General features: G+C 39.2%; 1 protein-coding gene across 8 annotated transcripts in view; it reads right to left on the bottom strand.

Moving 5' to 3' along the window:
* Positions 1–5104: 5104 nt before the first annotated feature.
* Positions 5105–19608, bottom strand: part of RBPJ (recombination signal binding protein for immunoglobulin kappa J region) — a 211125-nt gene continuing 196621 nt past the window's right edge. For 7 of the 8 annotated variants that reach the window (XM_019642406.1, XM_019642403.1, XM_019642404.1 and 4 more), the window contains 6 exons: positions 16996–17133; positions 16728–16840; positions 11356–11496; positions 10123–10278; positions 9649–9752; positions 5230–9488 (listed from right to left, as the gene is read on the bottom strand). In XM_019642406.1, coding sequence (XP_019497951.1) covers positions 9173–9488; positions 9649–9752; positions 10123–10278; positions 11356–11496; positions 16728–16840; positions 16996–17133 — 968 coding nt within the window. In that variant the 3' untranslated portion in view covers positions 5230–9172. Of the gene's footprint in view, positions 9489–9648; positions 9753–10122; positions 10279–11355; positions 11497–16727; positions 16841–16995; positions 17134–19608 lie in introns of all 8 variants that reach the window. The other variant, XM_019642409.1, reaches the window with a different exon arrangement.

The raw sequence follows: 19608 nt of genomic DNA, 5'->3' as shown, positions 1-19608 counted from the left end.
TAGCCCATTTGTGATTATGTATATAAGGCCTTCTCCAGTGTAAGGAGAAATTTTAACTGTGCTTAAAAATCAGTTAGGCTAAGTCTAAAACTATTATTACTGAGTTAGTCAATAGTGAGTTAGAAAACGGTATTAGTTAAAAATAACCAAGTTTTGGCCCACCGACTGGCTCGTTGGTTAAGAGTTAGCTCGGACGTAAGCTCTGAGCAGCAGGGCCCCAATTTGGATCTCACATGAGGGCCAGTGATGCTGCGCCCTCTACAGCTAAGATGGTGAACAACAGCTCGACTTGGAACTCGGCTGCCATGAGTCGCTGGCGACCGCGTAGGCTGCAGTGGGGCTGGCCGGCAGTTGGCGTGCGCTTTCGTGAGCCACCCTGAGTGTTCGTCTGACCGGTGAGCGACTGCCTCACCTGGGAAGAGCGCAATGATAATACCAACATGGGCCTGTGAAGCGTCGTCCTCCACAACTAGACTGAAGAACAAAAGGACAGCAACTTGTCTGTTCCCCTCCCCCAATTCCCCAACAAAAAACTTAAAAAATAATAATAATAAACTTTTATGGAGCGAAGAGGCATTCTTTTTGTCAATCACTCCTATTTCTGTCTGGAGACACACTAGGCCCTGGCTACTCAAATGGGGTCGGTCTCTAGACCTATAGCATCATTGTCACCTGGGAGCTTGTTAGAAATGCAGGATACTGAGACCCACACCTGCAGACCTGCTGTTAAGACTAACCTTTTAACAGCCTCGCTTTGGGGCTGAGGGGGCGGGGAGGGGCTCCTGCACACAACATTTGAGAAGCATTATTTTAAACGGGACTTCGCAGAGCTCAGTCTTGGGCCTCTTTTCTACCTTTTTGTCTCCTTCGGTGATCTCATCAGGCTTATGGCTTTCAACACCATCCATATGTGATTGACTTCCAGCACAGACTACGCCCTGAGCTCCAGATCTAGATTTGACTGCTTACTGGACGTTGTAACTTGAATTTTAATAAGTATCTCAACATTAACATACTTCCTAAAGCTAACTCTTAACTTCCTCCCCCACCCCCGGCTCGCTCCTCTCCCTTTTCACCTCCACCTTCAGTCTTCCTTATCTTAGTCAATTGCACTTCCATTCTTCTAGTTTGCATCCCGAGGTAGGGAGAGAGGTTACTCCAGAATCCAACTGAGAGATGGCAGGGAAACTGCAGTCTGGGCTTCCTCAGCCCACGTGCTGAGCTGCACCAGGTCCCCGCCACTCGCCGTCCCTCAGCCTCACTCTCCGTCCCTGCTTCCCGCTGGGCTGGCTCTTCTGTAAAGAGGGGAGCTCTCTGGCAACTCCGCAGACCCCACGTAAGCAGGCAAAGCCCTCCTGGCACACAGGATATTTCTAAGCGTGATTCAGGTTTCCCTTCAATTCTGGGTTTCTGCTATTCTTACAAAATACCCTTTCCTTAACCAGTCTTGGTTTGATTGTTAGAAACCACTGCAACTCCAACAGTGGCTATCATATTGAAGGTGTGCATTTTTAAATCTTTGAAGTACTAAATGCAAGACAGCCATACCATTGTTTTCTGGAATGGATAAGCAAAAATCAGGTCTGAGGACAATGCTCCCATGATCCTGGAAGAGCCAAGCCATGTGGACTCCAGCACCTGAGGACAACCAAAGCAGGTATCTGGGCTTCGAGGCCACAGAGCCAGAACAGCTGAGGGCTCCTCATTTGAGCTTCCTCCGAATAACTATGTCACTCCACACTCCCTCCCCCTTACAGAGGAGATAAATGAACAGTGGGGAGCTGGGACCAGCCACCCAGATGATAAATCAATGGCACAGGGGCCTTTATGATCTGAGCACCAATCACAGGGGTCATGACTTCACTCTGGTCTGAGCTCTGGTCTTCCTAAAGCTGGCGTGAGGTCCAGGAACGCACCTTGTTAGGACTGGTTATTAACTCTAACTCTATTGAGACATGAAGAGCCATTATCTTCAACTGGAATACGGAAAATGTTTCCAAGTGTACGGGATAGATTCTAATTTAGCACGTATTAACGTGTAAGGCTTGGCTAGGGGGATTAAGAACATTATCCAAGAGGTCAGGCCACTAAAATAATAAATAAAAATCCAAACACTTGGCAATTGGAAAACTTTCAAATTAATATGACATTTTCAATCCATCACATTTCGTTTTTCCACTTCTCTAGGGCTGTTTTTCTCAAGTGTAAAATGTGATGACTGAAATAGAATGGCTGTTCCCTATAAAGTTACTGAAGCCAGAATATGTCACAGAACCGTTCCCTAGTAACCTTAGTCCCTTGGTCCTTTGACAACTGTGACCTGAGAAGGCTAGTGTGGCACTTAGGAGCGTGACTCTGGGCTACCTGGGCCCATCTGAATCCCAGCTCTACTAAATTTAAACATGACTTTGGGCAAGTCTTGAGCCTGTCTCTTCATCTCTACAAGCATATTAGCTCATCGGGTTATGATGACGATTAAACCACGGGCATAAGGCAATTTACCAGGGGCCTTGCCTCTGCCCTCAGCTCAAGTCCATTAATCATCCTAGCTAATTATTGTGAAACCCCCCAGCCAGGACTTAAGATGCGAGAAAAGCCAAGTATCATCATATAGATGGACATCCAGCATGTCATTTAAATTGTAATCTAGGTTTCTCAAAAGAGCCCTCCCTGCTACGGAGTGAATTGTGTCCCCCCAGAATTCATGCTGAAGCCCTAACTCCCAATGCGACTGTGTCTGGAGTTAGGGCCTTGAGGTAATTAAGGTTAAATGAGGTCATAAGGGTGGGGCCCTACTCAGATAAGACAGGCCTTAAGGAGACAGAGCTCTTTCTCTCTTGGTGCCATGTGAGCGTGTAGCCAGAAAGCCGCCATCTGCAAGCCAGTAAGAGTCCTCATCAGAACCTGACCCTGCTGGCACTGACCTCGGACTGCCAGCATTCAGGACAGTGAGAAAATAAATTCCTGTTGTTTAACCCGTCCTGCCTATGGTATTTTCTTGCGGCAGCCCAAGCTAAGACAAGCCCTTAGCAGTAAATGGCCACACCCTGGCCAAGCTGAGCGCCTAGAATGTTACTGGCCCTTTAAAAATAGGGACGGGTAGTCATGCTTCTGAACAAATGGCTGCATATGCCATGATCTTCCTGCTGAAGGCCTCCCCAAACATCACACTATTTGCACCTTTGGAATCTTACCAGCTCCTGGTCAATTCCAGCTGACAACTCTTAGGGCCACTCTCCAGGACAACTGGTGATTAAAATCACAATTATTGTCCTCAAAGTCACAATTACTTTTTCCCCAGCTTTTCATTATATCATCTATCATATTTTCCCATGTATAAGACGCACCCTTTTTTGAAAAATTTGGGGTCTAAAACCTGGGTGCATCTGATCCAGGGGTTGTAGATTTTCTTCTTGCATTCCCTACAAGTGATGAGTTGTATGAATTTTCTGATGAATAAAACTTGAGTTCAAAAACTTTATGTAATACATTTTTTTCAAATTTTGGGCCCCCCAAATAGAGTGCGTCTTATACATGGGAACATCTTCTACTTGGGGAAATACGGTAAATACCTAAATGCCATATTAAGAACTTAGTTGTGAAGGTGTCAGGGGCAGGAGAAAACCAGACCCACTGGTTTTGTGCTGTGTGGGGAGGAAGAACAGAGGACGGCAGCCTGGCAGGGAGAAGTCAGGTGGGGGCGGGGGGAGGGGAAAAACGGCGGCCCTCAGAGAAAGGCCCTCAAAGAAAACTCGGGAGGCCACTGTGGGAATGGCTTAGTCAGTCTTCACTCCTTTACGTAAAGGCGGGCAGGGTGTTCGTGGATTGTATGGGATTTAAGGAAGGACTAGTGACCCTCCTCATCCAGCACCAGCAGCAATTCCCAGGCAAAGGTGGCAGCATGTCTGGCCTGCCTGCTTGGCTGTACTGCAGGGCGGGGACGACAATCACTGCGCCAGGCGGAGCTAGATACACACCGAAGTTTCATACTTACCTTTAAAAATTTTTAATAAAATACCACATTTAAAGAGCCACCTCCCCAAAGCAAACTATTCTATAAATTCCAAGTTATAAAATAACCTATTGGTATTTAGTGTGACTGTTGCCTGTTGTAGTTAAAACCTGTCCCTTTTCTGTATTAAGAGAGTATTTGTCTGCCTTTCCTATAAACGAAGATGAGTCATATTTTCTACATAGTTTAACTAAACTATTGATTACCGATGTGCCAGGAACACAACCTTATCCTTAACACAAAGGACAACGTGTGTAACTGTCCAGTCTTACGGGTCCTGATGGGGCCTGTGGCTCACAGTTCTATCTCTAGGCCTTAAGCTTTAGGCTCTAACTTATAAGACGAATCACCTCGTCTGTACTTTATATGCATCAACTCAGTCTGTCTCCCTGTGTTTTCTACATTAGACTTTTTTTAGGGTTTCTACTTAGTGTATCTTTCTAGATCTTTTTTTTTTTTTAAGAGGAGAGGACTGTTTCTGCGATCACTCACCACCAGAACCTCATATATCTTGCCATCTCCATATCTGTAACTGACAACCATCTTGGGGTTTGATGACAAAATATACACACACACACAATGGATCTTTCATAAGATTACTTGGAAAGTGATCATGTACTATATTCAGCAAGGAGGACAAGCTTATTATTCTCTCCTAAATTCTAAGCCAGTAACCACTCCCAATCTTAGCCTTTAAAAGCCTCACAATTCAAATTCCAACTAATTGTTTCTTATTTAACAATTACTATTTTTAGAGCAAGATGTCTTTAGCAGAATCCTGATAACTTTACGTATACACTTTTATTTTGGCTTAGGTCAGATAAGAAATGAACTATGATTTTAAAAATAACTCCCCCCTTTTACTGTTACCCTGTTAAACAAAGCATGCTCGCTCTCCAATGAGGAGCCCCCACCAAACAGCACAAACCATTCTATGTTCTTTTGTACACCAGACCAAACGACAACCTTATCCTAGAAAAGCAAGCTGTTATCAAATAACATTCTCAAATTTTGCTGAGATTTGCTTGAAGTGGTCCTGAATTGGGAGATCCGCCCCTTGAGTGACAAAGCCCATTTCCCCATTTACAAGGGAGGGAAAAAAATAAATAAACCTCTCATTAAAGCACTACATAATTAGTTAAAAACATTGAAAAGCAAGTTAGCACAGCAATTACTTTGATGTGATGTAGATAGCAAGGTAAGGTTGTAAATACACAAACTGTAACGTGGAATTTAATTTTATCTTTATGACGTATTCTGAAATCAAAGACGATATACATGCATCAGGCACATCCAACAGCAGACTTTTACAATGGTTTACATTTCCTTTTTATTTATTCCTTGAAACTGCCCCTATTGCGGGTTGCTCATGGATGAAATATGGAACTGAGCAGATTCATTTTTCTACAAAATTATGGTATAAACTTGCTCAATTTTCTATCTTATTGCTAACAAACCTTACAGGCGCACAGTTTGTAAAATAAACCCCTTAAGGACTGAATGTGGACAGCATGCTGCAAGGTACAAGAAATAAGCTAAAAATGAGCATATAAACCTACATCTGGACCAACACAGTACTGAATGGTGGCAAACATTTATCACAACACAGGGAGAAATTAATAAAAGGAGATAACAGTTCAGTCCTGAAAGGGTTAAGTAGAAACCCTAATATATTATTGTTTTGACCATCTATCCCACATTACAGTGCTTGAAAACAAAGTCAAAAGTCTGGCACAGAAAATTACACACATTTGTTCAGTACTCATCAGAAACACAGCTGCTTTTAAATCAAAAGTAACTTGGTTAATAATTGAATAGCATTTTGTTTCAAAACAACACCAAAACCCCTCCCCCCATGGGCTACCTGGTGAAACATGATGAGTTAGTTTAGTTCTCAAAAACTGCATTAGAAATTTTCTGAGGGCACAGATGGTACCAGTTTCCTTAGAGAAACAAACAAAAAACTAACCAGTTATGATTGCAAGTAAGTCTGTGCAGTAAGAGTGATGAATATTTCACTAATTAATATGCAGATGAGGGAGCCTTTAGTTGCCACAGTTTATGAAAAGTCAGCAGCAGGTTCAATATCATACTAGTGTTCAACTCTGAAGTTATTCAAAATAAAAAGGGCATTTTACATTTAAAGCCTTTAGCTTGTCTTCCAGATCTATGTGATCAAGTCAGTGGAACTATAGAAACACTGGATCACAGACACAGCTTCTATGCATATTTTTAGAAACTGCATAGACTCATGAGAGCATAAGATCCCTTTCTAAATCAGAATTAAAACCAAACAAGACCTAAAGTGTATTAAACTTCAACTAAAGCCGTTACGATTCTAAATCTGTAGGAGGGGAACGACCAGCATCTCTAATGAGGCCGCCATTGGGGGAGGGGCCATCTTCTATTATGACTGGAGGCCAAGGCTCCTATAAACAACAGGCTGAAAATGATTTACAAATCCATGAAAAAAAATTTTTTTAAGCAGCTGACAAAAGAACTACTGATAAAACAATAAGCTACGACGGACAAAACACTTCAGTCTTTAGTTTGTGGTATGCAGATGGCAAAAAATAGCAGGGGGGAATGCCTAGATGAGTACATTCTTGGACTTTTCAGATAAACAAACAGGAAAATAGTTTACAGTCTAATATTTCAATTATTCAAAGAAACAAAGAGCCAAAATAAGATATATTTAAACAGTAAAAAAAAAAAAAAAAGAAAAAGTTCATTTTAATAAAGCCATAAACTTGAAAAATTATTTTGTGCTGCAAAGCTGGGTAAGGAATAGTTTGTTCCTCAAAAGCATCTCATCTGTTATCAGTAAATTTAATATAATTTTGTAACTATTGTAAATACCAAACCTGGGAAGTAGAAGGAACTTGTGGCCCGTTAAAAAACAAAGCAGCACTAAAAACATTTCCATGCTCTGAACAAACAACACTGTGTAAAGGATACTTGCATGACTCAACAGAGAATAAATACTACTCGGAAATAAGCAAGTTTGTAAGAAAAAAGCCAGTAAACAGTTAAAACAAAGAAAGATATAAGGCCACAATGAATTCTGCCCTTGATCAGTGAAACAGATCGAAAGTGTGAGGCTGGATTAGCTTACAAGAGAGAAGCTAGTGACTGGAGCAGATTCGAAGAGAAGGCTATCTAGAGTATAATGCAGCCTGTGAGTAATTAAAAAGGCTTACAGTAAGAGAAAACCACAACTTTGATTCAACCACTAATGTGTCTTACAAATGACTTCCCCTTTGAAAACTGAGGGAAAAAGCGATTTAAAGATGTTAGGAATTGTATTTACAATGGCATAGTCTGAGCAAAACTATGAGTGATGAAGACAGCAAAGCTGGGGGGAAAAAAAATGCTACTAACAATGATGTTTAAAAAGTCTACTGATAGAAACTTTTCCAAATAGCCCGGGACACCAGAATGACAATGCATGGTATGGAAACACTGCGGGAAGTGACACCTTTGCATTCATAAGGTACTTGTGGCTTCTGTTTTATGGGACAGTAAAAGCTTACCACAATCTAGAGGTAGTTTTTACTCTAAGGGTGATTGTATCACTAGGCTGTGTCTTAGAACATCATACACGTGGTTCCTGTACTAAATGTGGCCCAATGAGTCTGCTGTAGTTTCTAAGAAACCGAACAAAGGCATAACCAAAGTGCAGGAATGGAAGCAACGTAAAACGGGCGAGCTCAGCATGCAAGGCCAGCACGCAATCCTGAATGCAACCAAATCTGAACTGAATGGAAAAGAAATGTCTTCTGAGTAGGAGACATTTCTAGAGACGCTCAGTACTGAGGAAGAGAAGACCAAAAAAAGGTGGGGAAAGAAATGGAAAGATAAGTTATATTTGCATAATCTCACAACTATCTGCTTCTAAAGTACTGTTTCCAGCTATTTAAGTTGACCATCTAATAAGAGCATCTTGTTTTCAGGTTACAATGATGTCTTGGCCTAGGCTACCAAAAAAAAAAAAAAAGTAAATAAAAACATGCTTTTGCTGAGATTTTCCTTATTATACAATAAGGGCACCATCTACCATCTGGTAGCAAATACTTCTATGATATTTTTTTGTCATATGCTAAGAGGCAGAAAACACCCTACAGAATGAAATCACTGGGAACATTACAAGTTCAAAATAAAATGTTTAACTTACACATAATACAAGTTATATACAAGATTAGGAAGGGAAAAAAACCTGAAAAATGTAGATACATTTATGCATGAGGACAGCGGGGAGAATACTTCAAATACCAACAGGTTCTGCGCCATTAACTCATTAATGACTAAATGGCCACATGTAATTTCATGTAAATGTTAAAATCGCTTGGCTCACCACTATAAATACATTTAAAAAAAAACATAGAAATGACTGCCAAGGGTCTGAGAACAGAGACTAAGTTAATGTACATTACACATATTGCAGGCAAGGCAGAGGCATTTTTTTAAAGCTTTTGCAGACTTCATATAATCTTAAAAAAAAAAGTATGCAGGCCTTTTACAAGATTTGATTGCTGAAATCAAAACTATTTCAACTCATGAAAAGTCATAAGACTTCAGCTTTAAAAAAATAAAAAATAAAAAGAGCAGTTCCAGCCTTAGACCAAAAAATCCTAGAAGGGTATGGTAATTCATTCAATTAAACAGCATGGTCAGGCTTAGGACCTGAATGTACTTAAGAACAAAAGCTCAGGGGGGCGGGGAGAAAAACAACCTATTTGGTAACAAAGATGTACTATATACGGTGATATAAAAAAGGTATGGTGAAAATGTACCTTTTACTAAAGCTTATACAAGTTCCTTGGTCCATAAAAACTATGTTAGATTTGATTAACTTTTATTCCAGCCACGTCTCTATTCCCTGCCCATTTAAACAAAACCAAACAAATCCCAACCAAACACAACAGCTGAAGAAAATCGATTTCCAATAGTTTGTACATTTTGATGTTTTGTTTTGTTTTACTGTGGCTTCTGCACTTCAAATCAGCACTTGCGGGTAATGGGGTTTTTGAATAATATAACCTGGCCTGGTATGAAAAGTTTTCCCAAGAAACCACCAAAGATTGTTTCTTTTTTTTCCTCTCTTTTTTGTCATCATTTTGCAGCACTCAGTCAGTTTAAGTCCTAGCAACAAGGCGGTAGTTAGGACACCACTGTTGCTGTAGATGATGTGACACTGGTTGAATTTGTGCTGACACTTGTGTAACTTCCCTCGCTGTTTGTGTTTGATTCATTAGGGGGCACTTGGCTTGCATTGGCTCGGAGGATTGCTCCTGCTGCACTGCAGTGTGGCCGTGGCCCTGGTTCTGGTGTGTAGGTAAAGGTAAGGCTGGTGGAGTAAATGATTCCATCATTTCGGACCAAAGTTACTGGAACCTGGACTGGCTGTCGGACCCATCTCCAACCTTCTCGGAATGCAGAAATGTCTGGGACAACACAGAGCATACTCTCTCCACATCTGAGGAGGAAACAGAAATCACTTAAGAGCATAGCAAATTTTAGAATGGAAACTTAACACTAGGTTGCTTAATATATTAATATTATTGATATCAGGAAAGAATCATATGTACCCACTCCCGCCAAAAACTCTGGATGATGTAAAAAGTTTTATCAAGTACCTGTACATAGTTTCAGCTTCTACATCCCCAAACCACACTCGTAAATTTGGAGTGAAATTCTGTCCTGTAAGTTCAAGCATTGCTACGTCCCCACCGCCATTCAACTGCAATTCACAGAAAATCAGAACAACATTGAGAAAGCTTTTCATTTCTCATTAAAGTGAGCAGATTAGTTTCTCATTCAATTATCATTTGCAAAAAAATGGATCATTAAAATGCTTCTTTTAAATGACATGATTATAAAGACAAAGTGAGCTAAAAACATCTCAAGATAACGAAACTCAGTTTTAACTTTAAATTTTCTTGCATAAAAGTATGCTCCTAGTTTTGTTTTTTATCAACAAATGATGTATAACAAAATCCCCAAATCACAAGATTTGGAGAAAAATCAAAATTATTCTGAAATAAAATGATGCCAAGTCAGAGCTGAGAGAAGTTGCAAAGAGGTAAAAGTCAACTTGTAAGTGGTCTCACCTGAAGACTTTCTACGACAGGCACAGGTGTGACAGGGGCAAGGACGGGGCCCATCCCCTCATAGAACGTATACTCTGCCTTATCCGTGCTAATGATTGTCCAGGAAGCCCCATCGTTTATCATCTCTTTATTTGGTTCTTTTGGGCATGGAGTGGCCTTTTGAAGAAAGAATGTTTAGAAATTGAGTTTTACATGCACTGCAGTATAAGAAGGCAATTTTAACAAGTAATGCTCATAGGCTAGAGTTAACATGGAAAGAATTTGGTAAAAATGTATCAACTTCTCAAGCATGGTCCTTTGCCAATCCCTAAATAAACACAAACAGAATGTTAACATGACAACCTTACACACAGCAGTTTTTATTATAATAGGAAATACTTCAGTGACATACTAAATAACTAATAGTACCTTTCAGAATAACCGTTTAAAAGTACACCAGTACCTGTATAATTTTTAAAATAAAAGTCCAGTATCTGTGACGTCAATAGTGGTTTAACACTCTGTAGGGATGAAAGAAAGAGAACAGGAGCCTCTCCTTAGAAAGCAGCTAGAAACTGACACACTTTCTGAAGGAGAGACCTGGATGTGAAACGCCCCCCATCCCCTTAAGACACCTGGATCAGTCGGTCAGTGCTGGGCTCAGCAGATGCGCTGTTTGTGACCATCTCCCTGGAACAGGTCTCCAGATGTTCACAAAGGAGTTTCACATGAAAGTGTAACTCTCCTATTAAATCACCTGCCCATCCTAAATGTCCTCGTGAAAGCCTTCTGAGCAGATGTAGTTAAAAAGTAGCTTTTGAACCATGTCATCATTACTATCTTGGAAGACCCCAATATAAATCTGATGAGAATTATGAACTCCCTCCCCTCCCCTCCCCCCACCACCACAAAAAAATACACATGCATTTATACACAATGTGTGCATGCGAATTTCAGGGATTCTCTGAACACTCAAAATCTACTTTTGGATAATCGAAGGATCTTTTTGATCCCCAGAACTAGATGTTAACTGCTTCTCTGAGAACATTTTCAAGTTTTGAGTTCTTCCACAAGGTAGGATGACCACCATGTCTGAGGACAACGTGGGTTATGGATCTTTGGACTTGAGATAAATATCTGAACACAGCTTTTTATTTGCATATAATTAACATTAAACAAGAGTTCCATGTTTCTGCATGCTGTTAATCTAATAGTTTGCACATTTTGGATTTCACCAATAATTTAAAAACATACCTGAAATTGGATTATTCTTTCTTGAGAAAGGCACAAGTACATTCTTTCTGTATCCTTAAGGTAAAATGCACATTTATGGAGCTGTGACACAGGATCATCTGCATCCAGTAATGCGGTCTGCTTATCAACTTTCCTAATTATCTATATTTCAACAATTAAAAAAGAAAAGGTCATCACATGGAGAGTTTTCACTATGTATGCTGTCAAGAGTACACAGGAAGAATAAGCTATCCAGTAATACGTTTGTTATTTGTCATATACCTACACATACCAAAACATTTTCAAACAATAAGGCTAAAAAAACACTTTTAGATCTCAAACATGTTAGAATGTGGAAACTGTTAGCTTCTTCCATGGACATCTGCAAAATAAGACAGGTAAGGCACTTGTTTTCTAGATCAGTGCTTTTTAAATTTTAATGTGCATACAAATCAACTAGGGTTCTTGCTAAAAATACACCTGTTCTGATCCTATAGATCTTGTGTGGGGGCCTCATACTCTGCCTTTTTAACAAATTCCCAGCTGATGTTAATCCTGTTGGTCTATATTTTGAGTAGCAAGTTCAGGTGACCTTTCCAATAAAACACAATAACAAACAATCCAGCATCAAAGGAAAAACAATCTCTAAGGGCTAAGTGAGTGTAGTAGTCAGTGCAGTCCATTACTCAATACTTACATATATATTTTTGAAAACCTTAAACAGGTATCATTTTGCAGATTAGAAATGGGCTCAGAAAGGTCAGGTGAGTTTCTCAAAATCAACTGGTTAGTAGCTGAAGGACCAGAATATGATTCCAGAGCTGGCTGCCTGCCCACCCTGAGCTCTTTCCATTCTGTTCTACAAATTTATAATCCAAATACTCCAGAAAACACACAGGGATATGGAAGATAATCTTATCAAGCCTTAGATGTCCCTTGTCACATAGAAGGTAATCACTAAGTGTCTGCCGATTATAAAGACCACTCCCATTAGCATACAAACATGCTAGAACTACTTCTTATCTAAAATCAAAAGTAAAGAAAACCTGTCCTTGACCAAATGCCCCTGGGCCCCAATCTCACCAGTCCATTTATCTTTTTTCCTTTATAGAAAGCTCTTCTTCCTCACCATCCAATCTCCTAAAATTGCTCCAGCCTTTTGTCTCAAAGTTTCTGCTACAGTTGCTGTTGTCCAGGCCACCAAGGATTTGCAGCCACATGAATCCCATGGGCACGTCTCTGTCGTCATCCTATTAGCTTTCTCAGAAGCATGAGACACAGGCATTCTCCTTGTGAAGAGACCCCTCCTCTGCGGGCCTTTACAATACCCCAGGGCCAAGTCCTCTGACCTCTGGTCCTCTCTCCATACCTACACTTCTTAAACTATTTAGAGGCTGCCGACTCCTAAATTTGTGTCTCCAGCCCTATCCTATCCAGCACTCAACTTGTATATTTAACTATCTAGTCAAAAGTTGCACTTAAATTGTCTAGTAGGCTATCTCAATCTTAATCAAAAAGAGAATTTTTGATTTCCTCCTAAACATGACTCTCCCTCAACTCCCAGCTCAATAAATGGTGTCACCATTCACTCACTCCAAAAACCTTGGAGTCATCCTTGACTCCTTGCTTTGTCTTACACCCAGTCATCTAATCTGTCAACAAATACTGTTAGGTCTAGTTTCAAATAAATCAGTCACCTCTCATCACCTTATCCTACGATCCTAGTCTCAGATGGCATCATCAACTCTCGCCTGAGTTATGACAAAAGCCCAACCGCCCGTCTCTCTGCTTCTACTGCTACACCCATGGGTTCTCCACAGAACAGCTGGAATTATCCTTCTAAACATAAACCAACCATCATTCCCTGTTTCAAGCCCTCCAGTGGCCTCCTATCATATAGATAACATAAAGTCCTTACTCTGGGTAAATACAGAGAGGGACTTTACAAGATGTTGCCCATGGCTAACGTTAGAGCCTCATTTCCGGCCACTTGCCCTCTTCCATCACTCCCTCAGCTCCGGCTGCAACGGCTTCCTGACTAGTCCTCAGACATCCGTCTTCAGTTCTTTATGTACTCATTCTGCCGACCTGAAATGCTCCTTACCCAGTCTGTGGTTCCCCAACTTCATTCTGGTCTCTGTTCAAATAGCTCCACTTCAAAAAGACTTCTTTGATTACTCTAAAACCCTTTCCCAATTCTCTATCCCTTTATCCTTTTCTCATCGGCCTTTTTATCACTTACATTAACCTTTTAATACATGATGTGGTTATTTCTTTAACTGATTTTTGTCTATCTCCTTATCACAATGTAAGCTCCACGAGGATGGGAAGTGTGTCTCACTCACCAGGCACACGGAAGGTTCATGGCTGTGCGTATAATGCACGTATGCATGCAGGACTATATACTTTGCTCCACAATGAACGTCCTTAATAGTAACTTTGTTTTGTGAGGATTAAATGAACAAATATGTAGGTAAAAGTGCTTAGAACAGTGCTATTAATATTATGTAATATTATGGACTTTTATCACTTGATTCACACCTCACTTACTTACATTCAAAGATTTTTCTTCACCGAAGCCACAACTGTAAATTTACACATTTTTCGCTCTGCAGTTTATTAGAGTATTTTTCATTCTACTATACCACCACTAATTTTTGAGTTTAAAGGGAGTCAGTATACTTTTAGCAATTGTAACTTCTAAGATAGTCTGTAAGACTAATTAAATTTAAGCAAAATGTTTCAATTCAATGCTAGTTTAAAAGCTGAATTTAAATTGAATGAGGATTTTAGAGAAATAACTAATTTTTGAATGATAGAAGTCTAAAGCTTCCAGTAAACCTATAAGCACTCACTCATGCTTCTCTTCTCCCACAACATAGGAGTCCGGATTTGTCTATTGTTGTGGATTCCGCTGTTTCTCCACTAGCCAGTAATAATAAGCGCATTGAAAACATGGGCCATGTCTGGTTCAATTTTATTCCCACGATAATTCTTGGACATAGACATTGCTGAATGACCTAGCTCTTACCAACAAAGAATCCGAAGATACCCACTACTATTTGGTATAAAAAACTTGCTTTGATTATTTCTAATTATTAATAAGAGGAAGGAATCTGAGAAATCAGATAGTACAAATGTTCTAACTTAAGCTATGTGTGTGGTGAATTCTATACTCATAAAACATCAAGGGTTACTCCAACCAGCTCTCTCTCCTCTATGCTAGCTCTGTAGATTGTTGGTATAATAGTATTTACCATATTTCTGAGGTAAACTGGATACAGACCTTAAGGACAGGAAACATCTTATTCATATTCCTAGCACTCTGCCTGGTCAATGCCCAGTAATTGTTGGCTGAGTTTATGTCACTGATGAGCTTTGTCTAACAGATTTGAGATGTCCCCAAATTGTGGAGTATCTGAGAGCTTTGAGGACATGGGATAAATGGCTAACTGGTATTTTCTTGTTAGTGGCTAGACCTACACAGAACGTGCCTGTTTTGATTTCAGGGTACCCTAAACAGGACTTCTCATTGGGACATTTATCCTATTGAATGAAACCTGGTCTTGGGGGGACAGTGTTTTCCAAGCAAAGACCTCCAATAAAGTTGATATTCTAGGAAGCATTAAAAGCAACTTTCCAGATATTAAGGAGGTATTAGCCTTCTTAAAAGCATATTAAAGCTATAGAAAGCCTCCTCTGAAACATATGCCTTCACTGAAAACTGCATGTAAATGGAAGTGCCGGGGGCGGGAAGTAGTGCAGGCCATCTAAGGTCTGTCTATGACTTTGAGGAAACAGATTCCTCAGTCATAGAATCTCTAGAAAGACATATTTACCAGTATGTTAATAATGGCACTGTAACTTTTTCTAAGGCAGTTTTCATATTGCAACATTTTTACAATCAAAGACATGGAGTTTTGAGTGTTGAAAATATTCAATTAAATATGGCTTTCAAGCAAGGCAGAATGTTGGTACTTTACATGAAAATGTAAGTGAAAATACTATTTTAACATCTGAGTCCGTCTCCTACAAGTGATCCAATGTATAAGCCACTGCTGATCAGAAGCATAAGCCTCTTAATTGTGCTTCTGTAGTCTAAGCATTTAATGTTAGCGCAAACGAACATTATTATCCTCTCAATCTAGTGAATGAGAACTTGAGTAAATGCTGATTTGGTTTTTGTTTGTTTGTGCCTTTCCTTTTTACACCCTTCTTTCCCTACCTTTACCCTTTTTATTATAATTTGTCTCAGTGTCAAGATTTTATAAATTAATATTACTACACATATTTTAGCTTAAGTTGAAATTGGAAATAATATCACCTTGTACAACCATGACATGGAAAAAATAAAACAAAAACAATAAAAAGAAATGATGCATTTTCTTGGATCAATCTAGCCCCTCCCTGCTGTAAGTCCCAGAAAATATAAGCCAATGAAATATTTCACCAAAGAGATAAACATAAAGCATATTCTGGAATAGTAATACTAAATGTTCTCCCATTCACCCCCGCCCCCAACCTGACCTTGAATCAAACTTAACTCATTAAGTCCCCTCCATCTGTAATATAACTAAATTGTATTCTGTTTCAGAAAAGGAGGGGAATTATGGGGGAGGTAATATAAAGGGCTTTTGTTTTCATTTTGCTAAGAAAAGCAGTTTTTAGTTTCATGATCTTCCTAGTGGGAAAAAAAAAAAAAAGCCCAAAAACACTATGTCCCTCTCTCTCAGAGTAGGAAATGTCAATTTTATTAAATTTTTTTTTTTTTTTTTAGCTGAGCCATCCTGCTACCTATTGGCAGCTTAGTGGCTGCTCAGCTCGGGCTGGCCTCGAACCGCTGTTGCTCAGAGCTCAAACTCTTGAGCGAGCTCTTAACCAACTGAGCCATTCGGCCGGCCCTAATTTTATTAAATTTTTAATAAATCTTCTTGTGGGAGAGTAAAGTAGTAAAAATTATGCTTATATTTCTAAAGAAGTAAGAACTTTTATGCTTTTGAAAACTTGATCCTAAGTTGGGATGCAGCAGGTACCATAAAAAATGAATAAGAGTGTGTCTGCATTAAGAAATCATAATGTAATTGTATAGTGCCCTCTGTTGAACATGTTCAGATATACAACCACCAAAAGGGAAAATCACCACCAAAACTTATTAGAAATAGGACAGGAGGAAGTCATTAAGAATGCCTTCATAAAAGCTGGGTAACTGCCCTAAAGCATTTTTAAAATGAGGTGGGGGTACAACTGTCAATTATAAATAGCAGTGCTGATTGGTATCTCTTTTCAAATTAAAAAGCATGAAATTGAGGTGTATTTTTACATTTCAATGTTGTGGCTTTTCAGTTTTCTTAATTTTTACTACACATATGACTACAGCAAAAGTGGAGCCATACCAATCTCGGGAGAGCCATGCCAGTAACCGAACACACAAGTTTGACCGTCTGTCCGTAGTGGATGTAGCCATCCCGAACCGTGAATTCCTCTCCTTCTGACTCATCGTCATCCACTGCAGCGGAGCAGAAAAAGAGATCCAATCATTATCTTTCAGAATTCATTCATCTGCTTAGGAAAACAACAGAACAATGCACTGGTATGTCTTATTATCAAAAAGAATTTAACCATTTCACCCTAAAAACATCAAATGCACATTTTTATACTCACAGAGATGAATGTAAAATGCTCCCCACTGCTGGGAACTGGCATGGAAATTACCTCCTTCAACATGCAAGTATCTGGTACTAACTGTCTGGGAGCGAAGTCGATTAAACAGAGCCACCTTTGTCCCGGAGGCAATGCATACTGCAAAGAAAAAAACAGCTCCTGTTTGCATGACTGGAAGGGACAGGGAGAAAGAGGGGATCTGTACCTGGCAGGTTATGATTCTTCTTTATTACAATTTAATAATTCTTTCAACAAGTTTTTTAATATTCCAAAGAATACAGATGCTACCTCCTCCAAAGTCAAGGTAATTCTTATTAATAATGTCAGGCTAAAGGCATAAAATACGCCCATCAAAATCATCTTTAAACGAGAGCCGCACAGTATGCTTAATGCAGTGCTGTTTATTAAAGGGAAATCATTTTTAAAATATTAAATATCCAACAGTGGAAACTGATTAAAGTCCAATATCATTCACCTATTTAAATTATTGGGTTGTCGGAAAAGTCATGACGCATTTTTGCAACAAAAAACATAGAAAAAAATACGTCATGACTTTTCCGACAACCCAATACGTGTCCCTAAACGCACTCATAAGAAGATATCTATCTTTCTGGAATATCAATGAATGAAAAGGCAGACTATGAAACACTCGGTATACTGTGGTTCCATCAGGTAAATGTATATATTTTTATATAATTGCATGTGTGTCTCAATGTGCTCACATTCAATCCTATGGAATATATTCACAGAGGGGTCTAGACGGATGTTTATCAAAGTTGATGGCAATTGTGTCTCTGGATATTATGGTTTTTTAGAGATTGTGATTTCTTCTAAATATCTTAAAGTATATATAGCATTGCATAAAATTTCTTGAAAGCACAACCACATCAATGTAAGCAGGAAAATATTCTGAAAGTGAAATATGTTCTCTGCCATCAAGAAACTTATAATCAACAGAAATACAAAGTTAAAGAGGTTAAATAAAATTCTGTAATTTGAATTCAAAATAGCCTAAATACATGACATTGTATGCCTCCTGATGCAAGAACACTTCACCATAAAGTGAGCTTTGCCCTCAAGCAACAAAAAACAGCCAAAGAACAACAAACTTAAACCTGATCAAGCTTCTAAAGTGGCTACTGACAAAGAGCCTCTCCTTGACCAAACTTTAGATAGGCTCCTCTGAGCCCTCTTCTCAACCAGGCCTCTTCCATGGGCCTTGCCATCAGCACAGTTACTGCAAAAAGCCTGCTAAGTCACCCTCCCATTCTTGTTATCTGATGAAGTTCCTCACCCGCACCCCCCCCCCCCCTTCCACACACACACCCTTTGCCTGCCTTTAGCAAGAATTCTGTTAGGCTGGTTTGTCAAAAAAATCCCCCTACCTTACATGTCTACTCTCGGTAATTTTCCATCCACTGCCCTGCGCCCCCTTACTCTGCTCCTTGCCTATAAATCCCCATTTGTCCTTGTTGTACTTGGAATTGAATTCACTTGTACAATGAAGTCTCTTTTCCCCACTGCAATAGTACTGAATAAAATCTCTCTTTACCACTTTTAACTTAACTGGCGTCAGGCTGTTTCTCTTTGACACCACCAATTTATAGAAAATACATTATACTACACCAAGGAAATAAAATTAGCAAAATCCAGTATGTGAAAATCTTTCATAGCCAAATGACTTAGTCTTTTAAATAAGTAAATTACAAGGAGGGAGGGGAAGATGGACAAGCAATCAACAGATAAAAAACATGTCAACATAATATAGATTGTAATATCTGTTGGATCTTAATTAAACTTTGATTCAAACAAAGGGCTAAAAAATGACATTTGAGACAATTTAAAATTTTAACAATGACTCGGTATTTGATGAAATTATTTCTTTTTATAGTTATTTTTATAACATTTGTTTTCATGTGATCACACTATTGTGATTATATTAAAAAACAAGAAACCCTATTTTTCAGAGATACACAGAAATATTTACAGATGGTAAGTTGTCTCTTATTTGCATTAAACTAGGGCAGAGAAAAGTGGGAATGGGGTAGGGATCAGAATGAAGAATTAAGATTGACCTGAAGTTAGGATCACTGTTCAAGTTAGAAACACAGGAGGTTTCATTTCATTGTGCAACTGTCTAGTATGTTTGAAAACTTCCGAAATATAAAATAAATGAAAACAATGACTGAGTAGACTAAACACCATCTAATATTATGAACCCTTAAGTTCATAATAAAACAAAACAAAATAAGAGCAAACAAAACAAAAATCCTAAGCCTCATTGGTCACCGCCAAAGAATATTGTCGTTATTCTGCAAATTAGTAAATAAGCACTTATCCTGCATTTTCTCTACATACTATATTTGAGACTAATAGCTAACAAATGCAGAAGTTATGAATAAAGGAATTAGAAAGTCACCATTTTGCAGCCCTTGATGAAATATTTAATTTAAGCAGCCATCATCAGTGACTACTAAAACCATTAAATTAAAAGTTGCTCGGGCCGGCTGAGTGGCACGATGGTTAAGAACTCGCTTGGGATGCCAGAGGGCCCCGGTTCGGATCCCACATATGAGGGCCAGTGACACTGCCCTCTACAGCTAAGATGCTGAA

Source organism: Hipposideros armiger, unplaced genomic scaffold, assembly GCF_001890085.2.
Source record: "Hipposideros armiger isolate ML-2016 unplaced genomic scaffold, ASM189008v1 scaffold_68, whole genome shotgun sequence".
In the NCBI taxonomy this organism is placed as follows: Eukaryota; Metazoa; Chordata; class Mammalia; order Chiroptera; family Hipposideridae; genus Hipposideros; species Hipposideros armiger.
Note: the sequence above shows the minus strand (reverse complement) of the source record. Positions and strands in the feature narration are given on the sequence as shown.